We start from the raw sequence: 23,557 nt of genomic DNA on the forward strand, positions 1-23,557 counted from the left end.
AATGAAAACATGAAATTCACAAGAATCTAACAAAGGACTCCTGCACAGCCCCTCTCAGTGACATGATCACAGGAGTTTCAGAAATGCTAAACCATTAAAATAGTAGGAAACGAGTACAAAGAATTAGAACTCCCTTTCATGTTTTTAATTACTGAGGGGAGGGGGGGGGGAATCAAGAGATAAGCTCAATACTGGTCTTAAGCTTATAGGTTATAATAACTTCCTGATTTCCAATACAAATATTACACTATTATAAGAATCCTATAAAAAGGGCTTAATTTTTCCTAGTTTCTCCACCATTATTATTATTTGTTTTTGCCACCTTCACATAGCAGTATTTACTAACAGAACCAAGAATGAAATATTGTTATAAAAAATACTGAGGCATCAAATTTTTTACATTGCAGTAACTCATCAACAGAATCCTACTCCAATGGCTCACAATGAAGAGATTGGTGCGTGTGATTCTCATAGCTGCTAATGATTTTGGTTCACTTAGTAGAAGGAGGACGCTAGACCTGAATAATCTGTAGCTTGTACAGATTTCCATTTCTTCCCATTTCCATTATTACAGCAAAAGCCTTGTTCTTAATTATCATTTACTATGGGTAAGAGAATCTTAACGTTACGCTTGTTCACACAAATTTTTCTGTCCTCGAGATAAGATCTTTTAATAAACTGAATATTTAACACTTGTTATGTTTATTAATTATTATTATTATTAAAGTGTATTTAAAATGCATGAGATTCCACACAAAACTATTTTAAGTAATTTACCTTTCATAAAGTTGCTGCTTTATGGGAACTGAAGTCAGATCCTCCCCTGTTCCATTCTGAAGAATTCTCAGCAGTGCATCTGTTTCCCCAATTCCATAATTCAGCTTTGCTTCAGTAAGCTCTACAGTAAGAGGGTGCTGCTTCATATCCAGATGTATGCCAGACATAATCTGGGCACGCTCTCTTCGAAGTCTCTCAATTTCTCTTGTTCTACTTTCCCAAGGCTGGGATTTCACTTCTGTTTCAGTTGCTTGTTTGCTGACTGGCTTCTTTTCCATTTGATTTTGTAAATCAGCAGCACTGCCAGTCAAGCTAATTATTGAGGATGGAGGACTGCCCTTCACTCCACACCAGTTGCTAAATTTATTGTGTAGGGGCAAGTCACGAAGACTATAGCTTCGTGGCCTGTGTGTATTCACTAAGGAGTCATTCTCGTTTAGTAGAATTTCAGTATTACATTCACTTGTAGAAGCCGATGCTGTATCATCATCTTGAAGGGGTACATGCATGTCACTCATTTTAGAAAGTGGAAAAGGGCAGCTATTTTGATTTTTCCAAAAGGAATGGTGGAACTGTGCAGAAGAGGCTTCTATCTGATGTTCTGGAGATCCATCAGCATTTGTCTTGCTTGACCAACACGTGCTAATTTCTTGATTAAAAAGCAAGTCAGAATTTGGAGGGGAATGTCTACATTCCTCAACATAAGAAGTCTGAGAGTGGTTTTTAATCAAAGAGGCATCAGAACTTCCAGTGGTTTTGTCATATCTGATTCTTCCTGAAGAGCCTCTTCCTCTTCTGGTGGCATACATACAATGTAGTGAACGTTCCATTGGAATGTGCTCTTTGAGATCATCAACTAGATATTCCCCATGGCCAGAAACCTCTAAAGTGCTACTTGAATGATACAGTCTTTTTGCACGAATTGTAGTGTGCGCGTCAACAGTGAATCTGTGCTTTTCCTTCAATTCTTTTGAAACACCTATTCCTAAGAACTCTTTAGCCGTGTTCTTATCTGAGAAACTTCCAGATTTCTTGCTCACTTCCTTGCTATTTCTAGAAGTGGTAGATTCATTGTCTGTTTCTGTTTGTGAAGAATTGTCTACATGAGGCTCCAAGGTGCCCAAGCCAGAACATGAACGTGATCCTTGCTTTCTTTGATTACTAAGGGAACTTGAAGTATCAAGAGGATGTTCCACAGATCCCTTGATAGACCAAATGGACTTGCTACAGGTAACCTGGTTGCTTGGATTTGCACTAAGTGTTAGAATAGGGGAAGAGGCTCTGTCAACTAATAAAGTGTTTTTATAACATAGCTTCCTTACTACTGCAATATCAGATTCATCAACAGTTCTCTTATCCTGAACGTAATGTGCTGGAGATTGAGATGTACTAGAAGTAGAGCTGCTAACTACTGTGCATGAAGATTCATCTTGTCCTGAACTCAGTGAAGATGATACAACAGGAGAAACTGTGGGACTGCCAAAAGCAACATTCTGCTGTGTGCTGAATGGTGGTTTCTGAAAATCTAAAATAGGAGTGGAGGCTCTGGCTAATGAAGGCAGATGCATAAAGGAATCTCCCAAAATATTAGCAGCAGAGTCACTGAAGTCAGGCATGCTCTGCATTCTCATTTCAATGCTTTCTGGAGTTCTCGCTTGAATAGTCAGACCTACATCTTTTTTTTCCTGAGACCTACATACAGTATCTGAACCTACCACTTTCACAATCACATTCACTTCCTGAGCTTTCAGCAATTCATTTTCAATTGTTGCCTGCAATAGATTTTCTTTGTTTTTGCTTTGTGGATGTTCTGAAATATCAGCTTGAATGCCTACATCTCCTGTAGTTTGAGTACAACTGTCTGACATAGCAGCCCTTACAATCTCTTCAGCAATTCCTCTTTGATTGATTTTGGCATTCTGCTCGTTATCTATAACATTCTGTTGGGAGAGGTTTCCCAGCAGCTCAGAAGTGTTATGAAGAAGCTGTGATAGGTGGATGGACAGATTCTGCATGCTCGTCCAAGAAGAAGGTCGCTGAAATGAACTCCTACTTGCATCTTGTTTTCTTGCAGAAACATCTGTATAACTTCTCCGGTGCCTTTTCTGTCTTTTATACCTTCCTGTAGCCATTGTTTGTGTTCCCTGCTCACAAGTAATGCCTTGTGTTTTTTGGGGGGCTGTTTCTGACTCAGAAGGGTAGAGGAGTACAATTTCATCAACTTGCATGGAAGTGTTTCCAGGTTGCTCAGAAGGATTCTCAAATGTTGAAATTCTGTTTTTGGGGGTTGTTTCAAGTATCTCACTGGATACATTTACATAATGCTTGCTGTTGTCACTTGAATATGTAGATTCAAAGCCCTGTCTCACATCATCCCATCCCTGGGGGTCTTCAATGCTGCTTAAAGTGCTTGATAGTACTTTTGCATTAGCATAAGAACTGAGATGAGAGTGAAAAGGGGAGTTTTGAGAGTTCAGTCCATTATCCACACTGGAGCATCTCATAACCTTATGATTATCCAGGCTTAGAGGAGGCTGACTGCAAGAGACATCACTTGCACTACCAAAAACATACTGCTTCCAACCAATCTTGCAGAGTCCATCTTGCTGCCATGGATGAATGTATGGATTGATATCACTTGAACTAAAATGCATTGCATCTTTATTGTCCTGTAAAAATAAATCTGTTTCTTCTGGTTGATCTCTCAATTCTTCAATTGTCTCTTCATTGCACTGTGGTAAAGAAGTATTAACTGAATGTTTTTTTACTTCTATATCCATGGAACGACCAGCTCTATGTGCCAAAGCAGTTGAATAGTGAATAGCAGAGGGCTCTAAGGAATTGCTGCCTCGGCTTCTCTCCCCATAGTTTTGTGAGCTTTTTGGATCATAATTAGCAAGTCTCTGAGATTGTACCAATCTCTGCTGCAATCTAGGTTTATATTTAGCCAGTATGAAATTATCTGACTCCAATTTTGAAAATCTTTCAATTCCATGAAGATCATCTTCAGTTGGAGATGGAGGCTCAACACTCATATTCAATTCTTGTAAAGATTTAGAGGCAGGATACAAAGAAAGATGTGCCTTAGACGAAACTTCTGAAGTGTATTCAAGATCAGAGATTGCAGAAATAGCTGGGGCTGACAATATGTGATTCTGTAAACAATTTCTTTGTTCATCTTGTCTGCAATGCTTTGTATTTTGTGCAGTAAAGTATGATTTTTCATTCCTAAGTAATACCAACTTGGGTTCCTGTGGCGGCAAACAACTGTTTTCTGGTAACATTTTGAAGGATGTATTCTCATTTTTCTGAGAAAGATTTAGCCTTTCTGATTTTGAAGTCTTTCGCTTAATCTTCATTATATTATCTGCCACTATCCGAGAATTGTCAGGACTATCAACATTTGAACATGCATTATTTTTGCAATGTACCATATCTTTTCCACTGCTTACATTTGCTCTACTTTGATCTTTTTCCCTGGCATGCCCAACCTGCCAATTGTCTTGTAAATCTGCACATGAATTTATTTCAAAATTTGAGGCAGCGTGATATGTTTCTTTGGGATCAGCAGCATTGTTATCTGTGGGACATACTCGCCCATACAGATTGTACATGTACCTAGAATCCACACTAATGTTTCCTGAACATGGGTTTTGCAATATTGTAATTTGTGGGTCCATGAACTCATTAGCAAAAACTGATGATGCTATGGTTTGATTTTCAATAGGATCTTTTCTTAAAAATGTTCTTCTCTGCTTCCTGTCTGTTGCAGGAAGTGCCTTCTCATTTCTGCTAATTCTCTCTCTCATATTTTCTTCTTTATTAAGAGTTGCTCTTCTAGCATCCCCAACAGCTAATGATGATGGCATAGAAACATCATCTTCTACTTTCCTTAGGTTTTCTAAAAATGCTTGTTGTAGCGAAACTTTATCCCAGGGTTGTTTATCAACCTCTGTTTCATTGTTGAGTTGTTCAGAGTTACTTTTATGTATTGATTTTCCATCTTCAGCAGGATATCCTTGAGAGGTAGATTTTGTATCAGCTACTGGGAAATGTCCCTTTTCTTTTGTAAGAGAAAGTACAATACTTGTTGAAGCAGATGGCTGCTGGTCAAATATCACAGCATCATCAGATTGACTCTCTTGCATTTGAACTATATCAAATGCAGAACAGTTTGAAGTAGTTGTATGTGAAACATCGTATCTGCTAGTTTCATTGTAACCAATGTCAGCAGTAAGAGGATATTCTGAAAACATTTTTAATGATGGGTAAGAAACTTTTGGAAATGCTCGAGGAAACTCTCTCTCTTGTCTTTCTTGTAGAGAATGAGGATTTGTAAAAGTAGATGACAACCGGTCAGTCAAAGAAATGTCTTGCAATGAGTCATCAAGCTGCCTAAATTTCAGAGATTTGGAGTCTTCTGGCAAATTAGAGGTTTCAAAGGTACTAAGATTGTTGGAACTTTGAAATGTTGTATAAGCTGGAACATCTTCCACAGTGCATAAGGTAAGAGATTTTGTTTCCTTATTGCTAATTTGTTCAAGACTTTGATACGTAAGCAAGCTCTTCTCTGGTAGTTTCATGCCAGAACTACCAATATAGTCTTCTGGGTATAAACACAATATTTTTTCTTTTACACCATGGCAAATCTGGAAAGAATCTTGACTTTGTTCTTGCTTTTGATCTACTCCAACGACCTCTTTAGTGATTTCATCATGCTGTGTGTTTGTTCTCTCTCTCTTTCCCACTACAGAACAAATTTTGCTTTCATCATCTTTCTGATTTACAGAGAGATCATCAGAAACAAGTATAGGCACATCCAAATCTAATGATTCACTTTCAAAGTATTTTGTTTTTCCAAAACAAACAGCATCAATTTTACATTTGTCTTCTCTGTTGTCTACCAACACATTTGCAAGTGTAGCAGGGCTATTCTTCAGCAGACCAGCAGAATATTTAGAAACAGAAGAATTCATATTATATCTTGCAGAGTGTTCGTCATAATGAGCATTTTTCCACAAGGGTTGATTAATACTTTCTAAAAAGGTCTCAGAAGCAACTGCAGAGTTGTCTGGATATCCCACACAAAGATCTCTAGAAGCCCTGTATGCCTGAATCTCACTGGGTTCAGTTTGATATCCAAATACATCAGGAATCCTTTCACTATTACTTCTACAGTCTGTTTTAATATAGTCTGCAGCTGAACATTTCTCTGTCTGATTGCATTGTGCTAATTCTTTCTGACTTATATTAATATTTTGAAAAGCTTTCTGAGAACAGACCTCTGGTAGTGATTGCTTTCTTTTCTCTTTCATAGCATTATCTTTCAACATTGAAGAGGAAAGCAGATTTTCATTATCTGAAGTCTGTGGACCAGACACAGCCATTGATGCAGCCATACTTCCTTCTTGAACTATATCATCTAAGGAATTAAAACGAACTTTTGATTTTCCTCCCACACTTAAGCCTGTGCTGTGCTCTGTGTCAGAATTGCTCACATTTTGAATTATATCTTCAGGAGAATCTAACCTTCCCAGGGAAATTGAATTATTTTTTGTGCCTTGACTAGGTGTAACAATTATGGATTCATGACACCTTGCAATAGAGGAAGTTGAATTTATGTCATCCTTATCAGGAAATTGCTCAGATACTGCATAATTAGATGTGTTGTTTAATACAAAGTGTCCTTCCCTCTGCTTGTTCTGCATGATCATGGTTTGCAGAAAATCACGGTCTTTATTTTGCATTTTATCAGAATATGATTCATCTCGTCTCTCTTTGTTAAGCATACTGGGTGCTCCAACGTGCACATCGTTCTCCATTAATGTTTCATAATAAGGAAGAACAACTCCCGTACCAGCATTGCTATTAAATGACTTTACATGTCCTCTTAACACAGTGGGATCATCCTGCACAACTTCTGTGCTGTTATTTATTCCAAAATATAAAGGATGATTACCAGACTGACATGGAAAGACTTTAAGCAAATACTGTTGAGTTTCTTCAGAAGACTTTATAGTTTCTGGGGTACGCTGTGGTTTATTAGGTACTGAGGAATCATTGGCATCATTTCTAGAACAATCTTTAGATACCCAATGACTTTCTTTTAAGGTCTCATTTAATTTATTATTTGTCAGTTGGTGGCTGCCTTTGTTTTCAGGTGGAACTTCATTTTGATTTTGTGAAGCAGTCAGTTCTCGACTCTCAATGTTTTCTTTGAAAGCCTTCCTTTCTTCATCTGTTCTAAAAACAGACACATTATATGTTTTCAAACTTTCATTTATTACATCTGCTTTAGCCATTTGTACCAGATTTATCAGATGCGTTTTCTCCTTCTCTTGTGCTATGAAGCGCATTGGATCAGATTCAAAATTATCAGGTCTGCTTCCAATAAAATTTACATCCAAACCTTCAGACACCCCACACTCGGGATAGTCGGTATAAGAACTCTTATCTGTATTGCTATTCTCTTTAATAAGTCTTCCAGATTTTCCTCTGATTACATTTTGCTCACTATCATCAGCTGAACTGTCACAGTTATTGATGTCTTCCACCAATTTATTCATTATACCTGTCTTGCCCTTCTTTTCAATTGCATCATGGCTACCTCCTGTTAACCTTGAAGTATCAACTGACAAAACATCTTGTTCTTCTAGTTTGGAAGCTGTAAAGTATCTTTCTGGGATCTCAGATTCAATTATAAATTTTTCACTGTTGTCTGTGTCAGAATACATCTGATCTAGAGCTGGAGTCTCTTGTGTAAATGAAACAACATTTACATTTGTGTGCAGTTCACCTCTCCCTGTGCTAACCAACATCTCATGGTCTTTTACATTAGTTTGTTCCTCACTCCCAATCATTTTGGAGTTAGTTATGCTTTCATCAACTCTGTTTTGTTGAAAAAAGTTCTGATGGGCCATCACCAAGCAGTCTGTTATACAAATTTCACTGGTATTGCTAGAAGCATTTTTTTGTTCCTTTTCACCGTTTTCTAAAGAGTTCTCTTCTCCACAACTACTTGGTATTGTTCTGGCTATGCTTTCAGTATTCAACACCTTTTCTATTATTCTATTAGTCTGCTTCAACTCCTCATAAGTATCAAGGAAGCCTATAGTATTCTCAGAGAAATCCGATGAGCTGGAACGCAGTGAGGAAGGAATGCTTTTAGAAGCAGCTTCAGTCTCTGTTGAACAATAATTTATTTCCATGTTTGCTTTCCTTTTATTTTCATGACAGCTACTTGTCTGAATGCAGCTGTCAGAAATCTCCACTGTTTTTGATTCATCAGTGTGTCCTACACCACCAACACTATATACACCCGATTCTTCTTTCTCTGCCTCTTCATGCAGTACTGTTGTGTGCAGCTTTTTGTAAAACACATGGTGATCTTTGCAAGCCACAAGATCACTGGGATCTTTTGATCTCTGAACCAGACTTTTGTTTTCCAAATTATTTTTGCTCCTTTCTGCAATATCACATTGGGCTTCAACTATAGAGTAGTTATGTAAGGTTTCAGTCTGTCTAGCTTTAATTTCCAAAATATTGCTTTCCAACTTGATGACACTGTTAACCAGTTGAGCAATTTCTTCAGTGGTGTTTACTTTTTTACTCTGATAGGGAACCAAAGTCTCTTCCAGGATAATTTCATCTTCAGGATCAGCTGCCTTCTTTGTGCATTCAGATTTGTTATTCACACTTGGACTCCCTTCTTGGAAAGCAGTGTCTGATATAATTGTATTGTGTTCAAGCACTTTTCCAGAGTTTGGTTTTACATAATTACTGGTTCCTCCAACAAACAAAACCTCTCCTGAGAAATCACTTTCAGTATGAACCATACAAGAAAAAGCAGTTTCACTCTCTTCTCTTGATTCAGGAAAGGATTTGTTCTTGGTCTGAGTATCATCAGAGAGAACGGCTGCATCATATCCCACAAGACCTTCAAAAGCCTTTTTATACATATTGTTTTTCTGCTCTTCAGATTTTAAGCAGCACATTGTGCAGAGGCAATTAGAATTAGTTTCAGAACAACAACTTGTTTCGACATTGTTTTCTATACTGAGATTAGATCTGGTATCACAAATTTCATTAATCGCTGTAAGATCCTGCAGTTGTGTATTATATTTCTCAGATTCAGAAGCACGTAGGAAAAGATTAGTTTTTGCTGTGTCATAGTAAAATTCACTTGAGTTGGCTTGTGAGGTGGATTCATCTCTAATTTCACAAGTAGCTGCAGTTGAGAGCTCAGAGTTTTTTCCATTTAAATTCACATTAAGGTATCTTAATTCATCTACCACCAAATTTCTATATTTGGATGAAGACCTTTCCTGGCCTACAGGGTGAGAACTCAAATTATGTTTTTCTTTACTTTCACTGCTTTCTTTTCTTATAGTCTCAGGACATAATGTGGTGTTTCCCAAAACCTGTAGGGATAAGCAACTTTCAGGATTGTCAGCCTGTGAACTTTCAAGAAAATCATTCTTTAAAACAATTTTCCTTTGAATTTCACAATTATTTTGTGAACACAGATTTTCCTCCTTCTGTTCATATTTTTCAGTATCTCTGAATGAAGGGGCCTCCAAGGCAGTTTCAATTAGGATATCTCTACTTGTTGTATTACAGACCAACTCTTTCTGAAAAGTGTCTATTGATGTTGTGAATTGGTCATAACTAGCATCCTGGGGAAAGGCTGCAGGACCAGTGTGACAGAGTTTTCTTTCAGAAGAAAAATCTTTGTCCATGGTTATTTCTCCCGCAGACAACTGTTGGTAATCAATCTTCTGCACAGATTTAAAATTATTCCCCCTGTAACTGAGTAGACCTACTTTACCAGCAGAATTTTCTCCTTGTTCAACAGAAGTCTGAAGTGTATAACTTTTCTTTATACCAGTATTCCTATTCTTGTTTGACATGTCACTGAGAAAGAAACCCTCATCACAGGATGTTGATGTTCCTTCTTTTGCAAAGAGCTGACCATGTTTTTCATATATTCCCTGTTTTTCTGACGATGTTCCTACTGTGGGTATTGAAGCTGTATCAGGACACAGCCCTTTAGACAATCCACTGGCAGCTGCATTGACAGATGCATCTCTACAGTTTGAATCTAATGATTTTGATTCCGTTATCAAATTATCACAATCATTACCCATGTCTTCTTTTTCAATAGTTCTAAAGAAGTTATCTTCTAAATCAGAATCTCCATGATCATTTCTCTGCTGTAAAACATATGTAGATGGTGTTGAAATTAATGATATTTTTTTAGAATCCTGATCCTTGGGCAGTTCAGGATAAATTGTGGGGAGAGAGCCCTCTTCTTTTCCAGATACTGGTAACAAACAATCTGTCACAGAGGTTTTTTTCAAACAGCTATGCTGTTGTGTGTATTCAACAGTAGATCCATAAGTAGATGATACAGTAAGCTGTTTGTGTTTAGGATGAACTGACTTGACATCTTCATAATAACCACGTTTTGCTGACAATGCTGAAATGGGGACACATGAAGTACTCGGTCCTATTGAACTGACAAACAATGACCTAACATCTTGAGATTCTAAGACAGAATTTTCATCAGAATTTGCATTTTCTTTGACCATCTTACTTAATAAAGATCCACTCTCAGGAACTTTGTTTTCATCTATCTCAAAATGTGTTGTTTCTGGTAATGGTATTTCTGATCCATCAGAGGAGAAAGTTGCATTTATCTCATTTACGCCATGTGATAAATGAGAAATACTATGTAACTGCTTATAGCCAGAGACAAAAGATACTTCAGCAGCTGACTGCTTTAGGTCCTCTTTCTTCATCCAACATTCCAGCTTGCTCAGATGAGCACCACAAAATTGTAAATTTTTATGAAAAGAAGGTACAGCTATTCTGGGGCTGCTGATTTCACTTTTGGAGTCATATGAAGACAAAGCATCAATGAGCGTCAAAGGGTTTCCACCTGTAGAATTAAGTGTTTGATCAAGCAACCTTTCCTGTTCTACAAAACAAACCATCTCTTTTAATGGCTGTTTGCAAGTGTTATTGCAAATGGACAGTGTTTGAGTACCCAGATAAAAAGAACTGCTCTGTTTTAGATCATAATTTGTTCCTTTTACATCTTTATCACAGGCTCCAGGCTTCTGGTATTCCTCAGTCTGTATGGCTGGGGACCTAGGACTCTGCAGCCTCCAAAATATCTCTGCAGGCACTTCATCAGATGAATCAGATTTGGATTCTTCTACCAGATCTTCTGCTAACACCTCTTCTGCATCAGCTAAGCTATCCAGAGAAAAGCTTCTTTCAGTCTTTGCCAATCCACTGCGTGATGTGGATGAGGTCACCAAAGGTGAGATATGGTGATCGTATCTGTCTTTGTAAAACTTAACTGGCTCTTGGTGAACCACTAATTTGTGAAAACGTTTTTTACTTCGTTTTTTGGCTTTATTTTCTTTTTCTACCAGAGAGTCTTGAGACATCTGACTATCATCACTTTCAGAATCTTCTGGGTTGGTGATACATTTATTCCTGTCTGAATCTTCCTGTTTCAGTTGCTCAGTCAAGGCTTTTGCATAAGCACAGGAGAGAGAATCCACAGAGTAGGAACTATCAGTATCAGAAAAGTCATTTTCATCATCCTCTTGCCAGTTCCCTAGCAGATCTGTGGCTGTTTTTGAGATTCCAACACTCAACACCTCAGCACTGTGCCATTTTTTTTCAATGTAACGGAGTGGTGTCTGGATGTTTATCTTATTAAGGTTTCCTACTGAAGTAGCTGTCATCAGAAACTCCTGCTTTTCCACTAACTGCCTATCATGACTTGGCAAGGATGACTTTGTCTCTCTTTTCAAGTTCCTTGCTGTTTGACTTAGATAACCTGATGGTGGCTTTCCACGCACTATTGATTTTTTCACTTCCTTAGTAAAGCTTTCTGGAAGTGAATCTTGGCGCTCTCCTCTTAAATCCATTCTAGACTTTTTATGAGATGCCTGGGATTCACTTTCTTCTAGCTGTCTCCCTGTAGGCTGACTTGAATCTCCTAATACCTTCACTTTGGTCACTTGTGTCCCTGTAATAAAGGTTTCGAGTTCACCTTTCTTCTTAAGCTGATCGGAAGAGAGGTTCTTAGAGGTCTGGCTTTGAGGTTCAGTTTGTACGAGTCTATCATCTAATTTTTCCATTTTTTTATTATCTTTGTTGATATGTAATATGATAACTGAACCATTACAGTCTTTTTCTGCTCCTTTTTTATTTCCAAACAGTGATGTCTTTTGTTTTTTAGTTAGCTGTCTCTGTGTTGCGAAGGACCTATACCTCTCATCATTAAGGTAATCTCCCCTGGAATTGTCTTTAATTGTTCTGGGTAGATATTCTAGAGACAACGTTTTCCATGGTGCATTGCCTTCTTGGCATTTATAGGTATTTGGTGAGGTAGATAATTCAGAGGTGGTCTCCCTCTTCAGAAAAGAGCTGTGAAAATAATCCAAGACAAAAAATCAGAGGCTTTCATACACTGCGTGACTATATAAGTATATATTATGTCCTTGACCCATGGAGACTCAGTAACTGTAATCACTATTAATCACACTATAGCCCTGAGTCACTGAAATCCACTTAACACAAGTCTAGTCATGCCCCCTTACCCTTACCCTGTGGTTCCCAAATTTAAGAGAGCTCTCTGAGGAGATTCTCAGCTAGTTTAGTAATGACTTCAAAATCTGAGCCAGATACAGCACTTTAATCAGTGATAGGCAAAAAGCAATGCTGTTACTATTAATAAATTATTTCAGAATGCCCACAAGAGTGCTGGGTGCTTCATAGGAAAATAAACAGAAGACAAGTCCCTGAACTCTAGAGCGTACAGTCTAGTGAGAGACTTCTCAATCAAGTTAAAATATCAAGGAAAAGGGAATGATGCAGGTTATATGTACAATCAAATTGCATATAATATATTAATCATGATTAATCGCACCGTTAAACAATAGAATACCATTTATTTACATATTTTTGGATGTTTTCTACATTTTCAAATATATTGATTTCAATTACAACACAATACAAAGTGTATAGTGCTCACTCTATATTTTTGATTAGAAGTACTTCCACTGTAAAAAAATCCCCAGAAGAAATAGTGTTTTTTCAATTCACCTAATACATGTACTGTAGTGCAATCTCTTGATCATGAAAGTTGAACTTACAAATGTAGAATTATGTCCAAAAAAAACCCACCCCTGCATTCAAACATAAAACAATGTAAAGCTTTAGAGCAGGGGTTGGCAACCTTTCAGAAGTGGTGTGCCGAGTCTTCATTTATTCACTCTAATTTAAGGTTTCGCATGCCAGTAATACATTTTAATGTTTTTAGAAGGTCTCCCTCTATAAGTCTATAAACTATTGTTGTATGTAAAGTTTTTTAAAATGTTTAAGAAGCTTCATTTAAAATTAAATGAAAATACAGATCTTATCAGTTTAGTGCAGTGGTTCTTAACCTGGGGTGCACGCACCCCCTGGGGCAGGTCTGGTGCAAGGATATTTTGCGCCCTAGGTGAAACTTCCACCTCCCCTCCTTGCACATTGGTTCATTGAGGGGCAAATCCCAACGAGCCTTTATAGACCCCAGGGGCCAGCCGTGCCCAGGGGCTGCTCCCCAGACCAGGTTCCCCCCTCTCCGCCCCCGTGAACTCCCCTAGAGAGTGCACAGCGCCCCTGCAAGCCCTCCCTACCCCACACCGGTGGCCCCCGCTCAGCGTCCACTCACTGGCTTTGCCGGGCTTGGGCCGCTGCAGCAGCTCAGCAGGGAGAAGCCGCCTTCCGGAGGCACCAGAGAGCCAGAGCATTCCGTTTGCAGCGGCAGCGAGCCCCAGCCATGGAGTAGCCGGCACGGTGCGGGGTGCAGCAGCCCTGCAAAGGCAGCGGCGCCACTAGTGAGGAGCAGCTACGCCCCCCCGCCCCTCCTGCCCAGGCTGCGCCCCGGCGCCCCCCCGGGAGCTCCTGCAGGCTGCAGCGGATGCATCTGGGTGACAGCCCCCATGCACCCCCCGACTCCCCCCTCGTCTAGGGTTACCATATTTCAACAACCAAAAGAGAGGCCGGGGGGGGGGGGGGAGAGTCCCATCCCCATCCACTCCCACCCTGACTGCCCCCCAGAACCCCATCCCCTACCTAAGCCTCCCTGTTCTTTGTCCCCTGACTGCCCCCAGGAGATAATGCTGCCCGCTTCTTGTTTACAGTGTCACCTGAATCTGAGAACAGGCGTTCTCATGGCACTATAGATGCTGGCATCGCAAGATATTTACGTGCCAGATGCACTAAAGATTCATATGTCCCTTCATGCTTAAACCATCATTCCCGAGGACATGCGTCCATGCTGATGACAGGTTCTGCTCGATAACAATCCAAAGCACTGCAGACCGATACATGTTCATTTTCATTATCTGAGTCAGATGCCACCAGCACAAGGTTAATTTTCTTTTTTGGTGGTTCGGGTTCTGTAGTTTCCGCATCGGAGTGTTGCTCTTTTAAGACTTCTGAAAGCAAGCTCCACACCTCATCCCTCTCAGATTTTGGAAGGCATTTCAGATTCTTAAACCTTGGGTTGAGTGCGGTAGCTCTCTTTTGAAATCTCACATTGGTACCTTCTTTGCGTTTTGTAAAATCTACAGTGAAAGTGTTCTTAAAATGAACAACATGTGCTGGGTCATCCTCCAAGACTGCTTTAACATGAAATATATGGCAGAATGCAGGTAAAACAGAGCAGGCGACATACAATTCTCCCCCAAAGAGTTCAGTCACAAATTTAATTAATGCATTATTTTTTTAACGAGCATCATCAGGATGGAAGCATGTCCTCTGGAATGGTGACCAAAGCATGAAGGGGCATACAAATGTTTAGCATATCTGGCATGTAAATACCTTGCAATGCTGGCTACAAAAATGCCATGCAAATACCTGTTCTCACTTTCTGGAAACATTGTAAATAAGAAGAGGGCAGTATTATCTCCTGTAAATGTAAACAAACTTGTTTGTCTTAGCGATTGGCTGAACAAGAAGTAGGACTGAGTCGATTTGTAGGCCCTGAAGTTTTACACTGTTTTGTTTTTGAGTGCAGTTATGTAACAAAAAAATTCTATATTTATAAGTTGCACTTTCACGACAAGGAGATTGCACTACAGTACTTGTATGAGATTAACTGAAAAATACTCGTTTATCATTTTTACAGTGCAAATATATATGAATATGTAGAAAAACATCCAAAATATTTAATACATTTCAATTGGTATTCTATTGTTTAACAGTGCGATTAAAACTGCGATTCATCACGATACATTTTTAAAATCAAGATTAATTGTTTTGAGTTAATCGCGTTATAGTTAACTGCGATTAATCAATTTAAGCATATATATGTTTTGGTGGTTCAAATGTTGTGGGTGTGTTGGGAGTGGTTAAGGGTACCCTTGCTTAGGGTTACCATTCGTCCGGATTCCCCCGGACATGTCCGGCTTTTTAAGCTAAAAATAGCGTCCGGGGGGAATTTGTAAATGTCCGGACTTCCCCCCCATGCAGAGCACGCGCGGCTAACAGTGCTGCCGGCCGGCCGGTGTCACTTACTTGGGGCTCCGACACTCAGCCAGAGAGAGCACGTCCTCCTCCTCCCTCCCTCCCTGCATCACAGATCGGGGGCAGTTAGGGGACAAGGCACAGGGAGGCTTAGGTAGGGGGTGGGGTTCTGGAGGGCAGTTAGGAGCAGGGGTCCCAGGAGGGGGCAGTCAGGGGACAAGGGGGGGGTTGGGAGTTCTGGGGGGGGCTGTCAGGGGACAGGAGTGGGGAGAGGGATTGGAGCTGTCAGGGGATAGGGAGCAGAGGGGTTTAGATGGGTCGGGAGTTCTGGGGGGGGGCTGTCAGGGGGTGGGGAGTTGTTGGATGGGGCATGGGAGTCCCAGGGGTCTTTCTGGGGGTGGGGGGGTGGATAAGGGTTGGGGCAATCAGGGTACAGGTAGGGGGTAGAGTCCTAGGGGGCCAGTTAGGATGGGGGGAGGGTCTCAGGAGGGAGCAGTCAGGGGACAAGAGGCAGGGAGGCTTAGGTAGGGGGTGGAGTCCTGGGGGGCAGTTAGGGGAAGGGGTCCCAGGAGGGGGCAGTCAGGGGACAAGGAGTGGGGGGAGGGTTGGGGGTTCTGAGGGGGGGAAGTGAGAGGGGGAAGGGGCGGGGCTAGGGCAGGATGGGGCGGGGCTAGGGCAGGACAGGGGCGGGGCTCCTCCCGTCCTCTTTTTTGATTGCTGGATTATGGTAACCCTACCCTTGCTTATCTTTTAAGATGACACTGCAGAAGTAAGTTTTTAGGAGTGGTTTGAATCAGGCAAAAATGGAGTCCTGACCAAGAGTCCAGGAAAGGGATTCCAAACCTATGAAAAAGGTGCAGAGGCATGTGTGAGAGCCAGTGAAAGGGGTATCAAGGAGGCAGGGGCGATGTGAAAGGAGACTAGGTCAAAGATTTAGGCGGGGTGCATTGCCTTGAAAGCAAGGACAAACCACTTGAAAATGTGTTATAAAATAAGTCTGGAGACTTAAAGGGAAGTGAGAGTGGTGCAGCTGCTTTTATAAGATGGAACAGGGTTTTGACTTATACAAAGTTTGGGTTAATATACCGTTATAAAAATGTTTTTAGTACATTACCTGATACTAGGGCAGCAAATATTTCTTAAACGTGGAACAAATATGGAAAATTCTACAAAAGTTTACTTACCTGTAAATGGGTACATGTGGTGGGTAAGGATTACAAAAAGAATGTCTTCTGTGTTGCAAGGAACTTGAACCCAATGACTTGCTTCTCCTTTGCAGCTTGTAATCCCAGGAGGTAATTGTGGTATTTTGGTTCAGGACTTGGGACTGTTTCAGGTTATCCTCACTGAGCCAGCAGCTGGCCTCTAGCTGCTCTAGGTTTCTCTTGGCTTCCAGTAATTTTTGCTTCTTGATAATCCTCTCCAACTGGAACTTGACCTTTTTCCGCCTTATGTTTCTTTCTGCTTTCTTTAAAGAGTATCTCCGCAAAAGCTCCAGCTGTACCAGTCTCTTCCTGTTCTGCTCTACCAGGGAAGGACAGAGCTCCAAATCCACAGTATTCTGCACTTCAGCTTCTGCATATGACTTAGATTCTGTCTGTACAGCAAACTCCCTCTGCTGAGGCTGGAGGGAAGCAAGTTGTTTCTTCTCATTAAGCCACTGTTGGTCTATAAGCAAAATCATAAAAGAAAAATATTAGAAAATGTCTTCATTATTATCCTGTTCCTAATTTCAATCAGCAGCAAAGACCCACCTGAAGTGTGTAATCAATTATACATTAAGACTTCATATGAATTATTTAAACCAGATCAGGATATTTAAAATGGCTGCTATCAGACATCTCTTCTGTTCTGCTTCAGTATATTGTTGGCCTACCCCCACTGCCTTTCTTAATTCTAAGATCCCTTCCTTCTCTAGGGTAGAGGGTGTGAAGTCTAAAGGGTACACAGATGGGACAGAAGCAGGTAGCCAGATTAAAGGCAGAAGCAGGCAGCCAGACAAAAGGCATTCCCTGATTTGTACTTGCTGGATACCAATGGAGGATACTCGTGATCCAATGAATCTAGAGAAAATGGATGTCACATCCCCTCTAGTGGCAGCAATGTGCTGTATTAGTAATGGAGAGACCTCCAACTGGGATAAGACTTGGAAAGCTGCGTACAAGTATGCTGCATCAGTGGTGGAGTTGTTTTTAAAACTAAGGGAGCTGATGGGATAAGGTTTCTCTAGCAAGAAGTTGCAATGGCAAGTAACTTCTATATGGATAAGCATCTACACATCTAATTCCTCAAAAATCATTCAAACTTTAACCTTAAAATGCAGTGGATACACTTAACGTTTCCTGCTGGTTTGAGAGGTGTTACCAAGTTCTACTGGTATTCCTCATTTAATGTGTATGTCTCCAACAGTATTGTCTTTCAAAATGGAAGAAACTTCTTATACTTCTACCAACATATCTGAGATCAGATTATGGTTTGTATGTGTGATTTAAAGGAAGTGAAAATGTGCATTGTGGGTAGGTCTATGTAGAACTGAAAGGCAGTGTGTTGTGGAGCCATGGTGCCCAAAGCATTTGGATGTTACATTTTGGCTAGTAAGATATGGGAATTGAGTTTTGCCTACATGCTGACGTTGTCTTAACTAGTAATTTCCTGGATTTGTAGTGACTCCATTGAAAGTATATGCATTTAAACAACTAACTCTCTAGCTCCTCTATCTATAGTCCATATCCCCATCAGGGCCAGCTCTGGCTTTTTTGCCGCCCCAGGCAAAAAAGCCTCCCGCCGCCCCCCCGCCCTCACCCCCCAGCGCGGCAGGGGAGGGCACCGAGCCCGGCCACAGGCCGCTCTCCCCGACCGGCCAGAGTGCCGGGGGGAGGGCGGCAAGCCTGCCGCGGCTCCGCTGGCAGCCGGAGCGCCGGGGGGAGGGTGGAGAGCCCGGCCGGGGAGAGGGCAGCGAGCTGGCCGGGGCTCTGCTCTCCCAGGCAGCCAGAGTGCCGGAGGGAGGGCGGAGAGCCCGCCGCGGCTCCGCTCTCCCCGGTGGCCAGAGCGCCGGGAGGAGGGCGGAGTGGCGGCCAGAGCGCCGGGTGGAGAGCCCGCCACCGCTCCACTCTCCCCGGCGGCCAGAGCGCCGGGAGGAGGGCGGCGAGCCCGCCGCGGCTCCATTCTCCCCGGCGGCCAGAGCGCCGGGAGGAGGGCGGCGAGCCCGCCGCGGCTCCGCTCTCCCCAGCGGCCAGAGCGCCGGGAGGAGGGCGGCGAGCCAGCCGCGGCTCCGCTCTCCCCGGCGCCCAGAGTGCTGGAGGGAGGGCGGCGAGCCCGCCGCGGCTCCGCTCTCCCCGGCGGCCAGAGCGCTGGCGGGAGGGCGGAGTGCCGGCCGGGGCTCTGCTCTCCCCGGCGGCCAGAGTGCCGGGGGGAGGCCGGAGAGCCCAGCCGGGGCTCCGCTCTCCCCAGCGGCCGGAGCCGGAGCACTGCGCCGCCCCCTTCCAGGTGCTGCCCCAAGCACAAGCTTGGTGGGCTGGTGCCTGGAGCCGGCCCTGATCCCCATAGTATTTGAGAGCTTTGAAAGTATTTAAAAATAGAGATGGTAACTGTCATGAGACGTCCACAGGGATCAGTTCTGGGTCCGGTTCTGTTCAATATCTTCATCAATGATTTAGAAATGGCACAGAGAGTACACTTACAAAGTTTGTGGATGATACGAAGCTGGAAGGGGTTGCAAGTGCTTTTAGGGTAGGATTAAAATTCTAAATGATCTAGACAAACTGGAGAAATGGCCTGAAGTAAATAGGATGAAATTCAGTAAGGGCAAATGCAAAGTACTCCACTTAAGAAGGAACAATCAGTTGCACGCACACAAAATGGGAAATGACTGCCTAGGAAGGAGGACAGCAGAAAGGGATCTGCGGGTCATAGTGAGCCACAAGCTAAATATGAGTCAACAGTGTAACGCTGTTGCAAAAAAAGCAAACATCATTCTGGGATGCATTAGCAGGAATGTTGTAAGCAAGACAAGTAATTCTTCCATTCTATTCTGCGCTGATTAGGCCACAGCTGGAGTATTGTGTCCAGTTCTGGGCTCCACATTTCAGGAAAGATGTGGACAAATAGGAGAAAGTCCAGAGAAGAGCAACAAAAATGAATAAAGATCTAGAAAACATGACTAAGGCTGCGAGGCCATGAGCCGCCCCCCACCTGGAGCAGCAGCGGTGGCAGGGCCCTAGGCCACCCCCCACCCCCAGGAGCAGCAATGACCGCCGGAGAACCTCCCTGCCCCCAGCACCTAAGATTTAGGCACGGGTATTTTTAGTAAAAGTCATGGACAGGTCACTGGCCGTGACTTTTTGATTATTGCCCGTGATGTGTCTGTGACTTTTACTAAAAATACCCGTGCCTAAATCATAGCCTTAAACATGACCTATGGGGGAAGATTGAAAAAATTGGGTTTGTTTAGTCTAGAGAAGAGAAGACAGAGGGGACATAACAGTTTTCAAGTACATAAAAGGTTGTTGCAAGGAGGAGAGAGAAAAATTTTTTTCTAACTTCTGAGGATAGGACAAGAAGCAATGGGCTTAAATTGCAGCAAGGACAGTTTAGGTTGGACATTAGGAAAAACTTCCTGTCAGGGAGGTTAAGCACCGGAATAAATTGTCTAGAGAGGCTATGGAATGTCCATCTTTGCAGATTTTTAAGAGCAGGTTAGAGAAATACCTATCAGGGATGGTCTAAATGATACTTAGCCCTGCCTTGAGTGCAGGGGACTGGACGAGAAGACCTCTCGAGTTCCCTTCCACTCCTATGATTTTATGGTTGCAAAGGGAGAGGCAATCTTGCAGGTGGCTAGAGGACAATCCAATAGAGGCCTTTGAATATTAGAACAGAGATCATTAATTTTGTATTCAGTGGAGAACCAATGCAGAGCACTGAGTTGATGTGTTATTCAGCAGACAGGATTTTAGCATTCTTTATCAGTTGAAGCTTTTTCAGGGTGTGTGGCATCATTTCCAATATGATGAGTTGCAATAATCAACCCTGGAGTTTACAAATGGGTAGATCACCACGACCCTGTTTGTGTTTGATAATACAGCAGAACCTCAGAGTTACGAACACCTCAGGAATGTTTGTCCATCTCTTTGTTTTTCAAATACCCTTTTTCAACATTTTTTTTTTTGTCTTCACCACCCCTTATTCTAATTGGTCAACGAGGTCAGAAAACCTAACTCTGGCTTTGACAACCAGCTTCTTCCCAGTCCACATCACTGCCATGTCATTTAGGGATAGCTGTGGATATGCTCAGAGCAGTTTCATCAGTAAAATATCCTTCCCCAGTCAACAAATCACTTTCACCTGATGAACAGAACAGGAATGGTGACATTCCTGTAACAGAGTCTCCCTCAGGCTGGCCTATATGCCATGTATGCAGTAGGGAGCGGAGAGAGATAGCTCAGTGGTTTGAGCACTGGCCTGCTAAACCCAAGGTTGTGAGTTCAATCCTTGAGGGGGCCATTTAGGGAACTGGGGTAAAAATCTGTCTGGGGATTGGTCTTGTTTGAGCAGCGGGTTGGACTAGATGACCTCCCAAGGTCCCTTCCAACCCTGATATTCTATGATTACAGACCACCATGCCATCTTTGAAGACCTGTAAATCAACACCCTAAAAAACTGAGTTCTTCCGTTGTAGTTTCCATTTGAATGTACAGAGAAGAGACCATGTTGTAATAGTAATGTTGCAGTTTTAACCTATAATTAATTAGACTCTGCTTCAACTACTGCAAGACACGTCTTGCTCAGTATTGACAAAGATATGAAAGCATTTGGCTGGAAGGCATCAATCACATTTAGAGAAGGTCAAAATTAATAATTTTAGAGGCCAACAAAATAAATTATTGTACAGAGCTGCCATCAAGCAAATTTTTGAAACCTAGGTGAAATTCTGGTCCCACTGAAGTCAATGGCAAAACTCACTTTTACTTCAGCAGGGCCATGATCTTACCCTAAACTCGATTGTCCCTTGCAAATTTCATATTATATATTATGTGTTGACCTAGATTTTAAACAAATTGTCTCTCTTCTTTTTCATGTTTGTCCCTCTTGTCATTTTTGGTTCTCTCTGTATTTAATTGGTTCCATTGTTTAGGTTTCACATGGAATTCGCAGAAGATTTCAATCAGTGCCATGGGCCTATACACATAACATTTTCCTATTAACATCAGTTTGAGAGTGAAATTGACTATGAGTGTGTGAATATGATCTATGCCATTTTACAGGTGATACCACTGGCAAAGTGAGCAGGGATATAACACCCACAGATCTTTACTGCAGTTGCAAGCATGAGTTGTTCCATCAATATGTGTTAGTGTGTATAACAGTCTATCTCCAAAGGGCAACTCCTCACATGCTTTTCATCAGGAATTATCTCAGCCTTGAAAGGCCTTCTTGGGTTTCAACTTCTCAGGATAAATTCAAGAGATAACAGGTAGACATTTAAAAAAAGAAAAAAGCCCAGATAGCCAAGTCACTCCACACTGCCATAAGGGGCACTTGAGTTAAATACTTAAATAGAGCCATGCAAGACAAGCAGTGACCAGGAGTATCAGGAGAGGCGTGGAGCTCCATGCCATAAAGCAAGTAGTATTACTCCTGGGGGGAATTCTGTGCCAAAAAATTATAAAATCTGCACACAATATTTTAAAATTCTGTGGATTACTGGGCCACCGAGCCACATACGTCAATCTTCAGAAGTTCGAGAGTCAGGGCACACCTGCCGGGAGCCAGGGGTTGGGGTTTCAGGTGCTAATGAACTCCATTTCATCCTCTGTTAGCAAAAATTTGATAACTGTCCTCATAAGGAGGACAATTATAGGAGAAAACTGGTTAACTATCAAAGACTCCACCAATGGTCCAAAAATGTAAAAAGGGGAGAAAAATGAAAACAGCAATGAAGGAATGCAGTAAAAGAAGGGAAGTGAGAGAGAAAGAGAGATGACACCCACTTTCTCTGATCTGCTGGTTGATTAGTGCCTGGTCATATTCTAGTTCCCGCTCTGCTTTGATCTGTCCTGCCAGGATCTGCTGCTTTAAATCCTCAACGTAGAGCTGCTGCTGTTGAATGTGTTCCCTGTGGAAAGCTTCCTGATCTCTCAGCTTCTGCTTGTACTCTTCATGCACAGAATCTCTCTTTCTGCTGTTAGACAATGACAATAATTTTAAACCAAGAAACAAACAATCATTTTTTTGTTAAGACACGTTTCTTTATGTTAGATCCTTAAATCAGACAAAATTCAAGCTATTGTGTGTACAATCAAACACATTCAAGGACTAGAAAATTATGTCAAGATCGTATGGTGCTAAGGTAATTGCATATGTGATGTCATACATAGTATGTCACAATCCCATATAAATCAAAGCTATCACACATGAGGTTTCTCATGGTAAAACTGATAATTCCATCTTTAGAAAGTTAATAGCAAAGGTAATTTGTTAATATTGTCACTGATCATTTTTGTTTAAGCTCATCCTATAAGGAGATCCTTTTCTTTTAAATATGTAAAAATACTTTTCATGTTGTGTGCCTTTCATCTGAAGATTTCAAAGTACTTTGCAAAAGTGGCAAGTTATTATTATTCTCTTGTTACAGGCCAAAAAAACCCTGAAGCCTAGGGAGGTTAAGCGAGTAACCCAAGGTTACACAATCAGTAGCTAATAGAGTCAACGTAACAGCCCAGATCTTATCACCAAATTCTCTACTCTAACCATTAGATAAGGTTGCTTCTTCTATATTTTAAGTGCAGTTATGGCCAAAAAGGCGACTATGTTAAACAAAACACATTAACAGTTCTTCTCCCAGAGTGCATTTCAAGATATGTATACATGTATTTCAATGACAAAATAATTTTTTACTACTTTCACTTATACTGTCAAGCCACTCATAGTTATGAAAGAGGGAGCTGGATTCCATTCTAGTTTGTCCATCAACAACTCAATTAACAATAAAGGTTCAACTGCAGAATATTTACAGGAATGATATATGAATCACATTTGATTTTTTACTTGTAAATTTAGCAAATTAAATGTGTAAAACATTGAAAAAGAATAAATACAGATTCATTTTAGGAAAGAACAAAACTTTTATTTACAAAATTATAGCTAATTTAACCATTTTAGACTCGATTCTGACCAACAGGGATGAATTGGCAGTGAATAGGAAGGTGGACAGCAATTTGGGTGAAAGTGTTCATGAAATGATAGA

General features: G+C 41.4%; 1 protein-coding gene across 18 annotated transcripts in view; it reads right to left on the reverse strand.

Moving 5' to 3' along the window:
• The window catches only part of STARD9 (StAR related lipid transfer domain containing 9), a 177,332-nt gene that overhangs the window by 20,128 nt on the left and 133,647 nt on the right, over window positions 1–23,557 (reverse strand). For all 18 annotated transcript variants that reach the window (XR_255033.5, XM_042849426.2, XM_065595316.1 and 15 more), the window contains 3 exons: window positions 22,302–22,492; window positions 16,497–16,980; window positions 778–12,225 (listed from right to left, as the gene is read on the reverse strand). Coding sequence is in view for 17 of the 18 variants with exons in the window: in XM_042849426.2 (XP_042705360.2) it covers window positions 778–12,225; window positions 16,497–16,980; window positions 22,302–22,492 (12,123 nt within the window). In the remaining variant the exon portion in view is untranslated. The remainder of the gene's footprint in view (window positions 1–777; window positions 12,226–16,496; window positions 16,981–22,301; window positions 22,493–23,557) is intronic.

The sequence above is a fragment of the Chrysemys picta genome, chromosome 4 (genome assembly GCF_011386835.1).
Source record: "Chrysemys picta bellii isolate R12L10 chromosome 4, ASM1138683v2, whole genome shotgun sequence".
Lineage (NCBI taxonomy): Eukaryota > Metazoa > Chordata > Testudines > Emydidae > Chrysemys > Chrysemys picta.